At 38.8% G+C, this 19,149-nt stretch overlaps 1 protein-coding gene across 5 annotated transcripts in view; it reads right to left on the bottom strand.

Annotated features, from left to right (window-relative positions):
* FOCAD (focadhesin) overlaps positions 1-19,149 on the bottom strand; it is a 292,503-nt gene that overhangs the window by 64,222 nt on the left and 209,132 nt on the right. For all 5 annotated transcript variants that reach the window (XM_065908204.1, XM_065908205.1, XM_065908203.1 and 2 more), the window contains 4 exons: positions 17,790-17,882; positions 10,160-10,248; positions 6,978-7,022; positions 1,993-2,101 (listed from right to left, as the gene is read on the bottom strand). In XM_065908204.1, coding sequence (XP_065764276.1) covers positions 1,993-2,101; positions 6,978-7,022; positions 10,160-10,248; positions 17,790-17,882 — 336 coding nt within the window. The remainder of the gene's footprint in view (positions 1-1,992; positions 2,102-6,977; positions 7,023-10,159; positions 10,249-17,789; positions 17,883-19,149) is intronic.

Raw genomic sequence — 19,149 nt, forward strand, 5'->3', positions numbered from 1 at the left:
TCGAAAAACATTCATGAACTCATACGGTAACACCCAGGTGGTACTGTAAAAGTTGAAATAGTGTTAAGAATCCTTGGAATTAATTCCTTGAATCAAAAAAGATCTGCTTTTTAAGATCTTCAGTTGCTGGTCAAATGCAGATTTGAATGAAGTTTGAAAACTTCAACTTTAGTTAAATAATGAGGTCTTGAGTTCATACTGAGTAAAAGTCAAAGGCAAGGTCAACAAGAGTAAAAGAAAAGCCTCATCTTTGGCTTGTGTGGCTTCTCAATGCTTTGTGGACTATGTGCTTTGTGGACAGGACACAGATTCAGGGAATAGAGAATAGGAGAACCTAGAGCTCAAACTCTGAGCTAGACCTCCAGTTACTACTGAGGCAAACAACCTGCACCACTGGTAGTCCTACATAAATAACACCAAAGTAAAGGGGTCCTAGGAAGGCATGTTTACTTTGTAGGTTGTAGATCTACCTAGCATGTTGCTTCTGCTAAAGTATTTCATACCTTTTTCAAGGATATGAAACATTTCCTCTCTAAAAGATTTTCATCTTCCTCATTATTAAAATAAGATTCTGGCCTTCAATTACCATATGGTAACTAACCACATTTTTATCCTTCATGCAATAATCCCTTGGCCTCCTTCTCTTCCCCACATGTGATATACATGTAGAGATTTTGCCACACAGCATTATTCTTTTGTTAACTGGTAAGAGCACCCTTTGGGGAATTCCCTCCTTCAGAATTTGAAGCCTGGTTAAAATGCTCAATCAAGCTACTCATCCTACCCTGCTGAAGGTGTAGGACTGGGACTCATGGGATTCCAAATTTTAAGGGAATGATGCAAAGACAGTAAGTAGCTAGAGCTGATCCATCCCAGTAGGAGTAGCCTGCCGAGATGGTTCATCAGTACCCGTGCCTGAACTCCTGTTCTTCTCCCCACTTGGTTTTTAACCTTTGCCTTCAATTCTGTGCCCGTCCAGATTCCTTATTCTTCTAGTTCCTTTTAAAATTTAAATTAGAGTTGGTTTCTTGCCCCTGAAGAACCCACAAAAAAGGAACCAAGAAACCCTACCATGAAAACAGAATATAAGTGGTCCAAAAGGCACTCTGTGGGGACAGAGATAGGCTGAAAAGCATTGAAAAAAAGCCCATTTTTTGCAACAAGAAGTGATGAAGTATATGCTGATGCTCTTGATAATAGTTACTATTACTGAGTATTTACCAGCCATTGTACCTTAAGTATATAACTTCATTTAATCCTAACAACAATCCTGTCTGATAAGTACTATCGTCCCCATCTTAGAGATGGCAAATAGGCTCTGAAAGGTGAGGAGACAACAATAGGATTTAAATCCTCATACTTGCGCTTACTAGCTCTACTCCTACCCCAAAGACTATGTTTTTTAACCACTTGACTATATTGTCTCTAGATAATGATAGCTACCAGATAATGGGGCTTAAAAGGAGAATGAATCCAAGCTTTTTTATTTTGACAGATATGAATTATCTGAAAAAGTACATTGGAAATGAACACTGGCCAGCTTGCCACATGTTTAATTAAGAAATAAATGCCTTGCAAAAATGAATAGGCACTTTGTCATTGACATCCACAATTAAAATGCAAAGTGCAATTTTTTGCAGTCAGTAAACACTGCTTATTTATCATTTTTTGACAGCACTGTTCACTTTCGGTAAGCCTAGTTAACCTCCTAAGATTGGTTACCATGATGTAATCACAGAAAGACAACCCCTGTTGCATAAAATTGGCACCTTCAAATGGAAATGACCACTTAACTATGATGGAGAAAGCAAAACAGAAAAGCAGTGAAGAAAAGTGTTTTAGAGAATACCAAGGCTTCTGGTGTAAAGGTGCATCGGGCAGCAGAGTCCATGATGGTAACCTTCTAAATTCAGGGCCAGGCTTAAGGAAAAGTCTCACTTTTCACACGTTACACAACCAAAGCCCAGTTGGTGCTAATCACCCTTAACTTACCTCTAGGACTCCGTCAGAGTCTGAGCAGAGGCTGGCTTCATGTTTGGAAACGACGACAGCGAGGCTGCTTAAGGCTAACAGCGCGTTGCCTTTGACCACTGGGCTGTCTCTGTTTAAAAAGAAAAAGATCCCAAGAGAGGATTTGGGGGCATTAACCAGGAGAAGAGAAGGCGCTATTATAGGGAGGGCAGATGAGGTCAAAAAGCACTTCCATCCCCTCACAGAGCCTTGGAAACGCAGGTCTGTTTGTTCCTTGAAGTTGACAGCTTCTGTCCTTCTTCTGATGCCAGTGTTAATTTTTAACTCTTCTTATAAATGTATGGTCATTATGCTTTGGGGAACCTAAAAAAATCCAAGCCCAGATATCTAAGCTCCTTCTTCCTAAATTTTTTTATTTCATCATTTGACCTTACATTTCCCACGCCATCTTCTTGAGCATCATCCTTGATCAATGTACATGTACGGATTTATTTTGGAAACACAGCCAAGGACAGTTATATGAATAAGCCCAACAGAATGGAATTGGTCCCTGGCTTTTCTAAAGCACCGGTGTGTGGAACCAACTTCTAGTGAACTGCTTCAGAAGGCACACTTCACTAGCAACTCGACACATTGGCGGCTTTCTCCTCCGTCATCATTTTCCCCTTCTCTCTCTTAATATGCTGAAGCCAGCAACCTTAGAGTCAGTCTGTAACATGATTCAGAGCCCCTAGAGAATATGCCAAAAAGGCTTGTTCTCAGGCAATTTGGATTGAGAGATGTCTTTTTATATCCCCCAAATGGTAGTTTACTAATATTGGCAATAAATCTTCAGTTTGACTTCTCAATTCGGTTTCAAGAAAACAATCTCTTAGAAATACTTACTACTTGAACATGTACATTTAATATTATTCCATAATTCCAAAGTCCTCCTACCGAGTAAAGTCCCCAAGGGGTCACTGATGACACTCTCTTGGCCTGCTGACTCCACCATAACAGAACTCAGGCAACAGGGTACCTTACCACCAGACAGTTCAGCCCTCAGTTAGTCCTGGGAATGTGTGTGCTGCTAGTCACTCAGTCGTGTCGGACAGTTTGTGATCCCCTGATTTGTCCATGGGATTCAGTAGGCAAGGACACTGGAGTGGGTAGCCATGCTCTTCTCCAGGGGGTCTTCCCGACCCAGGGATGGAACCGGGGTCTCCTGCACTGCAGGCAGATTCCTTACCATCTGAGCTACCAGGGAAGCCAGGTTCCTATAAATACAGAGAATGTTTCTCTGACCCTGGACCTCGGACCTGAACCTGAACCAATGCATACATCTGAGAATGACTCCCTGCTTACCCTGGTGCAGGAAGAGAACAGGTGCGAGGATGTCCAGATCTGCTCCCCAGGCAAGTCTAGTACGTCCAGCCCTAGGCCACAGTCGTGACTGAACATGTGAGTTAGTGGGCATTAACAGGTTAGTATAAACTTGTGTTCTTGCATTTTTGTTTCCATTTGGTAAGAATGGAACTTGGGACTTGTCGTTATCAAGTTCTTCTATCTATCAATTCATCCGCTCCTTCCTTCTTTCTCTCTCTCCCACTCTAGTGTTGATTAAACTCAGTAAGGCTTTGTATTCTTGGTCATTTTGTTCAGTCCTTCTCCAATCATTTCTCTAAGAGGCCTGTCATATGTTTGATAAGACAACATTTACATTGTGGGATGGGGCAGGGGGAAAGAACAGAAAGGAAGACTTGAGGTTGGCAACTCCTATAGCCAGGAAGTAAGGCAAGTAAAATAAGGCAAGTAAAATACCAGGAAGTAAGGCAAGATGTGGGCATTCCCAGGTGCCCTAGCCAGAAAACCAGTTAAAATCAAAATTAAGTTTTTTATTTCTAATATTCTCTCTTTTCTTTAGCTGAGAATATCTTGAAGACTATCCTGCAAAAACAATCATGAATCCCTGAAGTTAGATTTTAAAAAAGTTTCAAAGTCTCAGTGAATGTATCACCCTGAAGAAATTCTTAGATGGTCACCAGAAATTGCATAACAAATCTTCTAAATCAAGAATATTGGTCTGGGCCTTCCCTGGCAGTCCAGTGGTTAAGACTTCGTCTTCCAAAGCAAGGGGTTCAGATTTGATCCCTGGTTGGGAGCTATTGTGTACCAAAAACCAAAATATAAAACAAGCAATATTGTAGTAAATTCAATAAAGACTTTAAAAATGGTCCATATTAAAACAAAAAATTGTCAAGATGTTATAAAGTGTCTTTTTAACCCTAAAATTCTAAAATAGAATTTAGCCTCAGTTTTTAAACAGTGCCCCAAATAGTTGCATTTGAAAAGTTTCACTGGTCTTTACATTACTGAGCATGTACTGTTTTTGTAAAATGGAAAAAAATATATTTAAAGTCACTGGTAATTAGATCTTTGGATGCAGACTAAAAGCATATCTGTACATTAATCTTTGAATAGAAAAAGAAAACAGTCACACAAAGTATGCTTAGGCCAAGTTACACATTCATAAAGGTACGGTGACTAGCTCTTCATCATCTTTACATTCCCTACAGGCCTGGCATAGTGACTTACGGAGAAAAGACACTCCATACATACTCATGAGACATATTCAAGGAGGAGCTAGCCAGGTGAAACTCTAGAATTTGTTCAGCTAAAATTCTTCACCTTGTTGATCACATAACTATCCCCAACCAGTCAAGTAGCGGTGACTAATTTGCATAATAACATGTCAGCATCAGTATAGAATTTATCTAGGCAACACCACTGACATTTTAATTAAATTGTCCTTTGAAACGGATGCCATTAACCTAATTAAAAAGCTCAAGGAAGGATGAGCTACACTGATGCTTTCTTAGGGACAAAGTATTACATTACATAGTAGTGAAGTGACCCAATCCTTTGGGGATTTTTATCTTTAGGTTCAAACCTATTTAATTATTAACAACAAAAATAAACTTACATCAGTCTAATCCTGTGACTAGTGTTTTACTTCCTACATTTAATTTATGCCTCAGAACAAAATAAGTCCTACATTGGCCCAAAGTAGCCTGATGGCTCAGTGGTAAAGAATCTGCCTGCCTGCCACTGCAGGAGACGTGGGTTCAATTCCTGGGTTGGGAAAATCCCCTGCAGAAGGAAATGGCATCCAGTTCAAGTATTCTTGCCTGGGAAATCCCATGGACAGAGGAGCCTGGTGAGCTATTGTCCATGCAAAAGAGCTGGACATGACTTACTGACTAAAACAACCACCATCACCATCTAAGCCAGCCACAGTCCAAGGAACTGAAGACTAAACTGGCAGGAGGTGATAAGGGGTCCTCACATGACTGGAGGAAGCCAGTGGGAAAAAGTACAGAGAAGGCAGCAGGGTGATTTTTTTCTTCCTCTCTATCATTAATCTCTCAGCCTCTGGACCTTAACTATCTCCTGCTCACTTGTCAATCCCTAGTATTGTCAGGATGGTTTTAATAAGATCAGATCTATAAAACACTTTGAAATGTTTGATGAAAAGGTAACACCATGAGAACATAAATTATTTTTACTCAATATCACTGGGAATGTGAACACACTTTACTTAGGTACTAGTCATGAAATGATGCTTTGCAGATTTGAAGATTAAAATTTTAGAATGGGATCTGCAAAAGCTACTGCAGAGGCAAAATTACAGTTTGTTTTAATAGAAAGACGCTAGTTTCTTCAGCCTTTGAGCTTTTGTTGCAAATGTCAGGGCATTGTTTTTAACAAGAACTAAGTAGACTATTCAGTAGAACCAACTATGAAAGGTAAAGGTTAAAGGCGGTCCCCACCCCAGCACCTCCTCCCCTCCAATAAGAAGCTGAATGCTCTCCCACTGTGTCTGCACTTCACCAAAGGACAGAAGCAGACACAAATGAGTTCCTATTGAACCTTCTCTGTACTTTAGTTTTCATCTTGTCAACAGATACGTCAGCAGGTATTTCCCAGTGCCTCCCAAAGAACTGAGGGTAGGGGAGGATTGCCGCTTCTCTTTCCCTTTATTCAGAACTTGAGGCTGAATAGTGATCAGGTACTGAGATCAGATTTTACAGCAAAGAAATTGCCAGTGGAAAGTGAACTCTAAGGTAGATCATGTCTTATATTTTTTTAGGCAAAGCCTATTTAGCTACAGAAGGTTCTAGGACATGAGAGAGATCAACTATACTGTAGTTAAAATATTTCTAGATAATATGGACTTTCAGTACATATGAAATCCTCTAGGTCAAAGGTGTATCTATATTATTTGGTGAATAAGAAGAAAGGAAGTCAAACAGAAATGGCAGCAACTAAGGTGAATAGTGAAAAGAAGTGTATGTAACTGACATGTAACTTACTACCAGGAAAAATTAGGCAGCTTGCTAACAAAGGGACCTGAAGAGATTGTTCAAGCATGTTGACTAGGGTATAATTTTCTCAGTGAGAGGTGGCTTACGATAAATAAAAAGCCTTAAGGTAGTAATGCTAAAGCTATTTTTGTTAAAGTAATCATAAAGATATGATAGAAGCTGCCTTTTTACTGAGTCTTCACATTAGTTTTTAGTATTGAAAAATTCAATATTTAGATACGCTTGGTCCAATAGTACCAGGAGAATAAAAGGCTCGGCCTTAAATTATTTACTGGCTCACACTTGAGATTTAATCATCTATTTGTAAAACAGACATAACTCATACTAGCAAAGACTTTTTGCCCCATACTAAACTGCAATCCTTCAAATCTAAGCCAAAGCACAGAGCATTTTGTAAAGTGTACAACATGGACATATCTTTGATGTGAAAGTTATGTGCCTGTACTGCTTTCTCTGTATTTTCACAGAAAGACATGTAGTGAGAATTAACTGCATATGAGAAAGGACGACTCATTTTTAAAAAAAGAACTAAAAAGTCCTTTAAAATCCTTATGAAATACCTGAAAAGGAGGAATTATTCATGCCTGTAAGGGGAAAAAATGTTTATAGAAAATTTCTGGTAAGAGAATAAATGGATCTTACTTTGCAGCTGCTTTGGTGACTTCATCAGTCAACATGTCTCGAACCCTGCAATACAGTTGGAAAATAGGTATGAGATCTTATAGGAGAGCAAGAAAGCAATCTTTTTGCTTATTCATCAATTAACAAGAACCTCTGGCAATGACTCCAGATCTTAAAATTTCCACATAGAATTTTAGCGTAAGGTGAAAGAACTTAATAAAGGCTTCACCTCCAAGATAGTTTCATCTTCTTATTCCTTAGATTACTTAGTAGAAACAGGGAAGGAGGTGAATGTAACTCATGTACAGGCAGTGTTGTCATAATATATACTCTTACACTGAGTGGTGGGTATACATGTGTCCTTTATATTATTCTTTGTTACGGACTGAATGTTTGTGTCTCCCACTCCAAACTGACATAATGAAATCTTAACTCTCAATGTATAGCATCTGGAGGTGGGACCTTTAGGAGGTCATAAGAGTGGGGCCCTCATGAATGGGATGAGTGTCCTTATAAGAAGACAGACCAGTGGGCTTGCTTTCTCTCTGCTCTCCACCAAGTGAAGCTACAAGGAGCAGGCAGCCCATCAGCAAACTTAGGAAGCAGGGCTTAGGACACCATGTGGGCTGTCACCTTGATCTAGGGCTTCTCAGCTCCTATAACTGTGGGAAATAAATTTCTGTTGTTTAAGCCATCTGGTCTATGATATTTTCGTTACAGAAGCCTGAACAAGACATTCTCTCTTTTCTACACAGGAGCTCATCAAGACAACAATTTACTACTCCCAAGTTACAGATAACAGCATCATCACTATGTATGTATATAAAATAAAATTTAAAATGCTGGCTACAATATACATGAAACTAATATAATTTTATATGTCAACCATACCTCAATTAAAAAAAAACATGGTTATAAAGTTGAACTAAAAAAACTAAATTTATGGATTTTTAAAAGGAAGGTATGCTCAATTCAAATATTCATAGGATTTTTTTTCATATAAGAGTCTTAAGATAAGTGAAAAACAATCATTGACAAATTTATTATGAAGAGAATATCATAAATATTTTCACTATACACTTTGAGTTTCACAAATTTAAAGTTTTTATAACTATATAAATGTTTTGCAAATATAAATTATACTTGCATTTATAAGTAGCTGCATTTAATATAAAATCTTAGCTATTCAGCACTCTCAGAATGAGTCATTCTTAATAGCCAACTGATCCCTACAAACTGATCCTTAAACTTGTACTTTATAAAACCATTTGACAATAAGCTTCTCTAAAACATATTGCCCAATCTTGGCCTTCCTAAATGGAATATAGTGCATTCCGTGTATTCTTTTACTGGTCAACATGAAATATTTACACACGATGACCTGCCTGTACTTCTACATAGGGCGACAGCCTCCGCTAGGTCCCTCCCCCTACCTACTCTCCCTTCTCTGCCACATCACCAATTCCTTCTCCACTTGCATTACTCCCCTTAGCTTGTGAACACACTATAACATCTACCATCTTAGAAAAAGAAGCCCCCCAGCTATTGCCCCATTTCACTGCATCTCACACCTCAGAACTCACTTAGAAGAATAGTTTATACTTAGGACTCCAGTTTACCTCCTTCCATTCTCTCTATAATTTGACTTTTGTCCCTACAAAAGAGCTCCTTCTTGGTTAACAATGACTGTCAAGAGGCCAATCTAACACTCAACTCTCAGTCTCCATCTTTCACAGTCTCAGAGCAGTATCTGACACAACTGATTGCTCTTCTCTTGAAATACTTTCTTCCCTAAGCTTTTAAGGTGGCTTTTCAGATTCCATTCTCTCTTGGTTTTCCTCCCACAGTACCAATCACTAATGTTCCATCTGCTTTATTGGCTCCCTCTTCATCTGACCTATTTCTAAATGTTGAAGTGTTCCAGGGCTCAGTCCTCTGACCTTGTCTCTGTCTTTGCTCATTCCCTAGATGACTTCATCCAGCATCATGATTTTAAATGCAGTCGATATGCTGATAATTCCCAAATTTATATATCCAGCCCTGAACTCACCCTGAACTCTACACTTATAGTCAACAACCTACTTGATACCTCCAAACTGTAGGTCTAATTAGGTATCTCAGGCTTAGCATGTCTCAAATCTAATTTTTATTCTAGATAGATCTGTTTTTCTGTAGTTTTCTCTATCTGAGTAAATGAGAATGCAATACTTATTCACAGTCAAAATCTTAGAGTTATCCTTGACTTTCATCTCTCTCTCACATCCTTGATTCCATATGTCACCATGTATATTTGGAATAGTATAGCTAACATACCACTCCCCAGATTATCATTTTCAGAAGATGAAATTAAAACCATGTGTAAAGGAAAATAGCAAATAGGAAGCAAAATCCAAATGCTTAATCTCTAGTCTTAAATCCAATGTCATAATGTTTTAAACTGCATTGCTATTTTTAAAATGAATCTGGGAAATATAACTTAGAATGGAATTATTTAAACATGCAAGTACACACACACACACACACACACAGAGCTTCTGCTTTTCTACATATGCCAATTGTTAGTAAATTAAAAACTGAAACCCAAGTAACCTTTGAACGGATTTTTATATTAAAGAAACCTGTGGCTACAGGCAAAGTTATTTATTAGATTCTGGGCACTTTACTTAGATTTAGGCTGCTGCAACATTAATCTGACAAGGTATTCATCCCACCCTATGTAACAATTTAAACTGCTTTTAATGTGCCAGCACTTACACATTTCTAGATAATATAGTGGGAATTCACTGGGGGATTTCTGCCAAAGAAATTAAAGTCTTGACATGGTAAAGTTGCTCCTGGTAATGAAGATGTGTTGAGGAGGGAAGAGCAGGGCAGAGGAAGGTATTCTTTGACTAAATGAGTGAGAAAAACACTCAACCATTATTCAAAAGCATATAAAATAATCAATTATAGGGGGAAAAGGGAAAAACAAACCATTTCCACACTGCTTAAGAAAACAATAAAAATAAATAAAATCCATGAATAAAGCACTCCTTTTATCTGGGGAGAAGATGGAAAACACACCCATCACATCTTTGGCCCTTGCCCCCTTAGGCTCTTAGAGAGGTTAAAATTCTAACATTTAAGTCTTTAAAGGCAGTCACCTTCTCCTTCACAGTTCATTTCCCCTGGCAAATAATGAGCACAGAAAGCCGTCCCCTTACCAGAGCCAGGCTGTGTTTTTTTTGTACTGCACCTCTTCAGGTCCTTCTTTTCCATGTTTTAACTGCAATTCCAGTTCTCCTATCCTTCCCTGAAAAAAGCACAGCATCCATCAGCATGCAACCTCTATGGCCAAAATGATCTTAAAATTTCTTTGGAAAACACTTAGGTAACAGATGGATCCATTCCCAAGTGGCCTTAGGTGTTCCTGATAAGACAACAGATTATGACAGAGGATGTGTGAGGAGAGAGAATTATCTGACTGCTGAGGGGTTTCCACATTCACCAATAAGTATCTCCTGGAGCAGTTGTATATCTGGCAAATTTAGTGCAGAGCATTAAATGTTGGGATATCTATTAAAAGCAGATTTGAAGTTCATAGGTCCCATTCAACAAATCCTCCATATAGTAATAATCTGACTGTGTCAGCAGTTGCTAATTTGAACTGATGCAATACCGAGATTGGGTTACCAATATTACAATAGAAAGGTTAGAAAATGAGTAAGAAGTACATAACGCTTAAGATTTAGGTAAGGTGTAACAAAAATTATTATCAAACAGCTGCACACTACATTTCTATTTCTTGACTAAATTTACAGACATAATTCTCAACCAGTACCAGGCCAAAAAAAAATAATATATATATATTATTAGTTATAATATATATAATAAATATATAAAATATATATATAATAAATATATAAATATAAATAATAAATATAAATATAATAAATAAAATAAATATAAATAAATAAAATTTATAAATAAATAAATATATAAATATAATAAATAATATATATTATTATTAGCTATATATAGCTAATATCATCATCCCATTAAAGGCAAAACCTTCAAATATTTATTTTCTATTTTTTTTTTACACTCAGAATTATTTTGATCAGATGCTTTCCCCTTTCCTGCATCACCAGCTACATTATGTAAATGTAGTTAAAATTCTGGTTTATTGATATACCTTGAATCAAACAAGAACTTATTATTACATATTAGAGAGTAATACCAAACTGTTTTCAGAAGTGTTTGTGTGGCTTATGTTCCCGCTAGCGGTAAACGATTTCTGGCTATCTCACATCCTTGACAGCATTTGGGATTGTCAGGCTTTTAAATTTTTACCATTTTGGGGAGTGTGAAAATGGGGCCCATTATGGTTTTAATTTTCATTTTACTGTTTACTGAGATTAAGCATCTTTCCAAATGTTTAAAGACTATTCGGGTTTCTTTTTCTGTTCATTTTTCTACTGGTTGATTTTTCTTGTTGATTTTAGAGTTTTATGGTGTGCTCTACAGAAGAAAAATGTATCTCTCTATATATTCTAGAGAGGAAAACAATACAACTTTAGGTTAAGGATGTGGGTTCTGACTCTTGAGAAACCTGTATGTAGGTCAGGAAGCAACAGTTAAACTGGACATGGAACAACAGACTGGTTACAAATAGGAGAAGGAGTATATCAAGGCTGTATATTGTCACCCTGCTTATTTAACTTCTATGCAGAGCACATCATGAGACACGCTGGGCTGGAAGAAGCACAAGCTGGAATCAAGATTGCCAGGAGAAATATCAATAACCTCAGATATGCAGATGACACCACCCTTATGGCAGAAAGTGAAGAGGAACTAAAAAGCCTCTTGATGAAAGTGAAAGAGGAGAGTGAAAAAGCTGGCTTAAAGTTTAACATTCAGAAAACTAAGATCATGGTATCTGGTCCCATTACCTCACGGGAAATAGATGGGGAGACAGTGGAAACAGTGTCAGACTTTATTTTTTTGTGCTCCAGAATCACTGCAGATGGTGACTGCAGCTATGAAATTAAAAGACGCTTACTCCTTGGAAGGAAAGTTAGGACCAACCTAGAAGGCATATTAAGAAGCAGAGACATTACTTTGCCAACAAAGGTCCGTCTAGTCAAGGCTATGGTTTTTCCAGTGGTCATGTATGGATGTGAGAGTTGGACTGTGAAGAAAGCTGAGCGCCGAAGAATTGATGCTTTGAACTGTGGTGTTGGAGAAGACTCTTGAGAGTCCCTTGGACTGCAAGGAGATCCAACCAGCCCATTCTAAAGGAGATCAGTCCTGGGTGTTCATTGGAAGGACTGATGCTGAAGCTGAAGCTCCAATACTTTGGCCACCTCATGCGAAGAGTTGACTCATTGGAAAAGACCCTGATGCTGGGAGGGAATGGGGGCAGGAGGAGAAGGGGACGACAGAGGATGAGATGGCTAGATGGCATCACCAACTCGATGGGCATGAGTTTGAGTAAACTCCGGGAGTTTGTGGTGGACAGGGAGGCCTGGAATGCTGCGATTCATGGGGTCGCAAAGAGTCAGACACGACTGAGCAACTGAACTGAACTGAACTGTGGGTTCTGAAATCATGATGTCCTGACCTAATGGCATTTCTATTTGTGTGCTGTGTAAATTTGGGCAAGTTACTTCACCTCTCCAAGCTTCGGTTCCCATTTGTAAAATATAGCAAACACCTAACTTATGGTATTACAGTATCACATTAAATAATGTGAAAAAGTGTCTATTTAGTATAGTGACTGGGAATAATTGCTACCGTTATCAGGTCTGCCGTAGAAAACAAATCCCCCTTATTATCTTCTTACAAGCTATTCTCTCATGAATATATATGTATATGAAACCTCCTTGAAATAATTCATATTTTTAATCTGCATACTCTCAAAGGGTAAAAGGTTCCCCAAAATGTAATATCCAGACTATACAGTTGCACGTCCCTGTATTTCTCTCACACACTCTCGTTACCAGCCCGTAAGCTCACTGGCAAGGACAAGGACCCTTTATCCAGCTAAGGAGGCCCTGTATTCTGCGCAGCCTCCAGCACACAGTGCCCCGGGGCTCACCAGTTCAGCACACTGAGATCTGGTGGGCATTCTGTTCACGTCCTTCTTGTCTATTTACCTCAGTCAATGTCCATCCCACCTCTGTGTTTTCCAAGATAGAATTCTGTCCTTTTCATTCTCCCTCTGTCTCTTGGAGCAAGGTATCAGAGGTGGTCAAACTAGCAAGATATTAATATTTAATATTGATTGTAGCCTTCCAAGAGGGTAGGCAAAAACAGAAAATCATGCTTATTGCCTACCTCTGTTTATTATGCTTCTTAAATTATTCCTCTTTCCTCCTAAAATATTTACGTCCCATAATGCTTTCCGTAAAAGATAAGAAATTAAAAGGTTAAAAATCTGTTCAGAAACAAACAAAACACAAAAAGGCCGGTATACATGCAGCCCCTTGAGACTTTTCTGATCTCTCCTGTAGCCCCTTGAGACTTTTCTGATCTCTCCTGTAGCAACAAATCAGTACAGCTCTACTGTGACTAAGTACATTTTTCATTTTTCCTTTCTCAGAGTTTTGGTTCTTCTCAGTCTTCGCTTCTGAAATGTCTCTAACTCCTTCCACCCAGTCAATGTTAGGTTATTTATTCAGAGCCACTTTGCCATCCAATTCTTCACCCGCTGATATGAGATCCAGTGCTATTTAACTCAGTCTCCTCTGCTTCTGGTCAAGAGCTATGGTTAAGAAGAGGGGTGAGAAAAAAAAAAAAAAGAAGAGGGGTGAGGTGGAGGGAACACTCGTTGGGAGAGAAAAGGCTGAAAGGATCACTTGAACTGAGATTTTTGGATGGCCTGTAGATTCCAATTATTAATTTATCCATTCATCTTCCTTTTTTTTAAAAAAAAAAATACCCTCAGCCTATGTAACTACAACTTGTTAATTACAGTGAGCAATTTTGCCTAATTCTAAACTTGCACACTAAAAACAAACAAACAACCTTTACAAATGGCCAAAGAGTAATTTACTAGTAGTCACAATTCCTGACTGGTTTTGACTTCAGATTACTGTGTGGCCAGCTGACCAATGCAGGAAACAAGTATCTTCAGCCAACCTATTTTAACCCCTCTTTCCTGTCTGAGATGACAGTCATAGTCCCTAAGGACCCTCTACACAAAGCTTGGAAACCTTAACCTCCTTAGCATCCCTCAAAAGGAGCAAGGCCAGGTCGACGGATGGCACCTTACCAAAATGGACTCAAAACTGTCAGTCAACCTGTAGCTGCATTTTTCAACTTCAAGGGAAGAAATTCAAATACCTCCCCATGTCAATCACTTTGATATGCTTATAATTCAAAATCCCATGTTCTTGTGGAAAATTACATGAGGCTAGAAGCTGACGCTCAAGCGAAAGTCACTGGAAGTGTTTAAATTGCAAACTTATTCACATTACAGTCAACCTCCAGGAAATAATGCAGAATGTACCTTTCAGAGTGTCTCCTAGGCTTATTGAATAAAACATGGCTCTGATGCTGTAGTCTACAAAACATGTCTAGCACCAGATGGAAGTAACTATGCCTCCTGTACCAAAGAGCTATCCTCCAGGACGGAAATTCTTGATATAGATGAGGAGTTTGGCAGTCGCTCTAATTCTTCTAAGATCCTGTAAATTCTATTTAAGTGTGTGGGCTCATTAAAAAAAAACAACCTGTTGAACAGTTAAAATGCATCAGCATATCAAGTAATACTCATAGCCTAAAGAGCACTGCTATACTTTTAAAATAATACTGAAAATCTTTTTATAGTCCCTACTTTGAGTTTCACCTTTTAATCACCAATTCTCAATGGAACTAGACTTATTAGAAATCCAAAGGAAAGAGATTTTAATTGATAAATGAATACACATAAAGATACATACTGTCGCTGACAACAATAGAAAAGGCAGAATAATTGACCTGTATTATTACAAATACTCAGCTGGATTTTCATAAACTGATCTCAAAAATATTAAACCAATTTGCATTATTTGTAACAATTAATGATCATCTTGGACTGCCCAGCTGGCTCAGTGGTAAGGAATCAGCTTGCCAAAGCAGGAGACGGAAGTCTAACCTGTGCATAGGGCAGATTCCCCTGCAGAAGGAAATGGCAACCCACTCTAGTATTCTTGCTTGGGAAATCCCATGGACAGAGGAGTCTGGCGAACTACAGTCCATGGAGTTGCAAAGAGTCAGAGGCACACAATGATGATGTTAGGGAAAAAGCATGACATGGTGGCAAAGGCTGTGGCTCTGGAATCAGACAAACCCAAGTTAAGTTCTAGTTCTCTCATTTACTGACTGTTGGGTTGTGTGCTGTTTGCTTTGCTTTCCTGCTAACCCTGCTTTCCCATCTATAATCCCATTCTACATGAGGTTAACAATATCTACTTTAAAGGGCTTCTGTAAAGATGAATTGAAATACTAAATGTTACATGTTGGTAGACAGACACTAGTCATTTAATAAAGGTCTTATTATGAAAAGAAAACCATAGAGTATTTTAAAAAAATCAACTGCTTGTCATCTGCATGTTATATCCCATGAGTGTATGCTTAGTAGCTCAGTTGTGTCCAATCCTTTGCGACCTCATGGACTGTAGCCCGCCAGGCTCCTCTGTCCGTGGGATTCTTCAGGTAAGAATACTAGAGTGGGTTGCCATTCCCTTCTCCAGAGGATTTTCCCAACCCAGGGATCGAACCGGGGTCTCCCGCATTGCAGAAGATACTTTACTGCCTGAGACACCAGAGATGCCCATGTTATACCACAATCCTGTCCAATTTGACCTTCCTTATGGTAAGAGCTAAATAAAATTCTCTCAGGACATTCTGCAGGAAAAGGAGTTATTCTTGCTGCGTCCAGGTGCCTATATTGGAGTACATCCTCTATTAAAGCATCAAAGACTGAATATGTTGTAGCAAGGTTTTAAGATGCAAACATGAATGCTGAGATGCTTAGTCATTCTTCTGGCCCCGCCTCCATCCTTTAGGACAGTGGTCCCCAACCTATTTGGCACCAGGAAACAAATCTTTTCACAGATCAGAAGGTAGGAGGAACGTGGTCTTGGGATGATTCAAGCACATTATATTTATTGTATACTTTATTTCTATTATTATTACATCAGTTCCACCTCAGATCATCAGGCATTAGATCCCGGATGTTGGGGACACCTGTTATATTTAACCACAACACCTTATTTCTTAAGACTTCATGAAAATCTTATGTGGGGCCATCAATTTCTTAAGTAATTTAGATTTTTTTCCCTATCATCCTTAACAATGAATTTTAAGCTAGGAAAAAGGATTAAGTTAGTAGGGTTTTTTTTTTCTCATTTATATATATTCCCAAACTGGTTAAAATTATTTCTAATTTGTGAAATTCACAAACTATAACTTACAATGTTATTGGATAAAAGAAGTCAAGTGAAGCATAATTCACTTATTTAGTGGGCACCTACAATGTTTTAGACAGGTCAGGTTCTGGGGAGACAACAGGTAGGAAAACAGCTTCTGACTGTAAGGAAGAGGGCCAACTGGAGGGAGACCCTGGACATGTAACTCAGGTGATGAGGGCTTCTAAAGGGAAGCAAGGGTTCTAAGGAAGCAGATGCGAGGGGCAGACAACCCTGGGGGGAGAGGGGAGACACACAGATCAAACTATAAAGAACAAGCAGAAATTTGCCATTCCAACATGTGCCCCTTAAGCCACCATGACTAACTATACATACAAAGTGAAACTTACTCCTGGAATTTGACAAAAAGGGAAAAGCTGCAAAAGAGCCTTGAGCAGGCAAAGGGAAGTAGCAGTGCCTGCAAAAGAAGAGTGTAGGTAAAAGTCAAACGGTTAGGGCTTACTTCCCTAGCGGTCCAGTGGCTAAGACCCTACTTTCCCAATACAGGGGGCCTAGGTTTGATCCCTGGCTGGGGAACTAAAATAATTAAGAGGTTAGGGAAGACATGCTGTGTTTAGGAAAACAAAGAAATTGAGCAAGGTTGAAAATGCAGGGGAAGGGTTAAGACATAAAGCTGGAGACATAAGCAAGTCCAGATGGAGATGGGGCAGGTACAAGATGGTGAACTCAGTCTGGGATGTGCTCAAGTTGGGGTGCTGTGGGCCAGCCATGGGGGACAGCAGGCACAATAACAGACATTCACCAAGCAGCAGGACACAGGAGAGAAGCATTCAAGAGTGAGCTCTGGATGGAACACACATTTGGAGGGCCATCACATTGAAAATTTAAGGGCAGTTATATATGTACGCTTCACATTCTTTTATGAGCAAAAATAACCGTTGCATTTTTTATTGGAGTATAATCACTTTAAAACGTGTTCGTTTCTGCTGTACAATGAAGTCAATCAGCTGTATGTATATATATTTCCCATCCCTCTTGAGCCTCCCTCTAACCTACCATCATCCCACTTCTCTTGGTCATCACAGAGCACCTAGCTGAGCTCCCTGTGCAATAAAACAGCTTTCCACTAGCCACCTATGTTACACATGGTAGGGTATATATGTCAAACCTAAGCTCCCAATTTGTCCCACCCTCCCATTCCCTGCCTCAATCCACATGTCCATTCTCTAGTCTGCATCTCTATTCCTGCCCTGCAAATAGGTTCATCTGTACCATTTTTCTAGATGCCACATATTTGCATTAATATAAGTCAGAAAGAAGAAAACTACTGCATTTTTGATAATGCTATTTTCCTAAGTGCTTCTACATTAAATACATATTTGCAGTAAACTTTAAAAAGAGACAGGCCTTAAATCAAGCCATCCCATGATTTCATTACCTGTAAAATGGCATGATAAGCACGAGTCATATACGCGAGCCAGGCCTGGGGGAGAAAAACTGCCCGGTGCCACTCGGAAAGCTGGATATGAACCTGTGGGGAAAATGTACCATAAGTCAGGCTGCACAATATTAAAACAGAATAAAATGAAAACTGTATCGGGAACTCTTTCTTTCCCTTCATTTCAATGGTTTAGATTCTAAAACAAACCAAATCCGTCTAGGATCATAACCGCAAATAAGATCTTTTGGAGATTTTCAAAGGAGAGGAGTTTAGAATCCTGCAAAGACAAAATAAAATAAGCCTGGAATTTTCTAAATTAAAGCAAATAAAATCCTACAATGACCACAAGTTAAGATGCATGTGTAATACAAATATGTCTTTGAAAATTAGGGAGAAACTCTAGAAAGCCTCTTGTCAATGTCAGGAAACTAGGTTTTGTCTAACAAATCCCCCTAGTAATTTTAAATAAAAATAAATATTGCTCACATCCTGGACTTCCAGTATGACAGCTTCTGAAGTAATAAACTTAAATTGCCGACAGAAATATCATGTTGTGCAGACACTGTCGTGGCAAGAGCATGCAAATGAGTCCCGCACACAGCAATTGTGCACACCACTAGATAAATGCCCTTTAATCAGTGTGGGTAAACAAGAGAAAAATGATATATGCCAACACTGAAATCCTGTTTCTGAAGACAGGCCCAGACAAAACATCTGGTTTTCATAGTCATTTCTGTTTCTACCTATTAGTATACGGCTATCTTGCAACAAATCTTGCCAAGGTCTGCTTCTGTTAAAGAAAGATCACTCAAGAAAAAAACAGTCACAGTGCATCACATTTCATGCTTCCTGTAACTCATCTCATCTAAACTCAAACAACGGAAACTTTAGTCTGTGTCTCATAGACAAACAACAACAACAAACACACAAAAAGGACAAATTTCTGTATGATTGCCCTAAGATCATGATAACTACAGTGTTTACGGAGATTTTTACTATATGACAGGAATTCATTTTCTCCAGTGCTTTGTTATAGGGCAGAGAACAGCCTCTCTGAACAGAGTTGGTTTCCATGGCTTCTGGTATTTTCTTTCATCCCTATCTCAGTGTGGTCCTACAACAAGCAAGGGGCTCTGGAAGGATATGAGGATTATAAATCGATCAGTGACTGCAGAGGGCTCAGAAATGGGCAGAGAGTCACAAATGGACATAAATGGATTATGAAGCATCTGTGGGAACAAAGAGATCAGTTCTGTCTGAAATCTACACCCCTCATCCCATTGTTTCTTTTTTAAAAATCAGATATTCAAACAGTATGAGAGAGATATTCAGATCATGAAATAAACTTAAAAAAAAT

Source organism: Muntiacus reevesi, chromosome 17, assembly GCF_963930625.1.
Source record: "Muntiacus reevesi chromosome 17, mMunRee1.1, whole genome shotgun sequence".
In the NCBI taxonomy this organism is placed as follows: domain Eukaryota; kingdom Metazoa; phylum Chordata; class Mammalia; order Artiodactyla; family Cervidae; genus Muntiacus; species Muntiacus reevesi.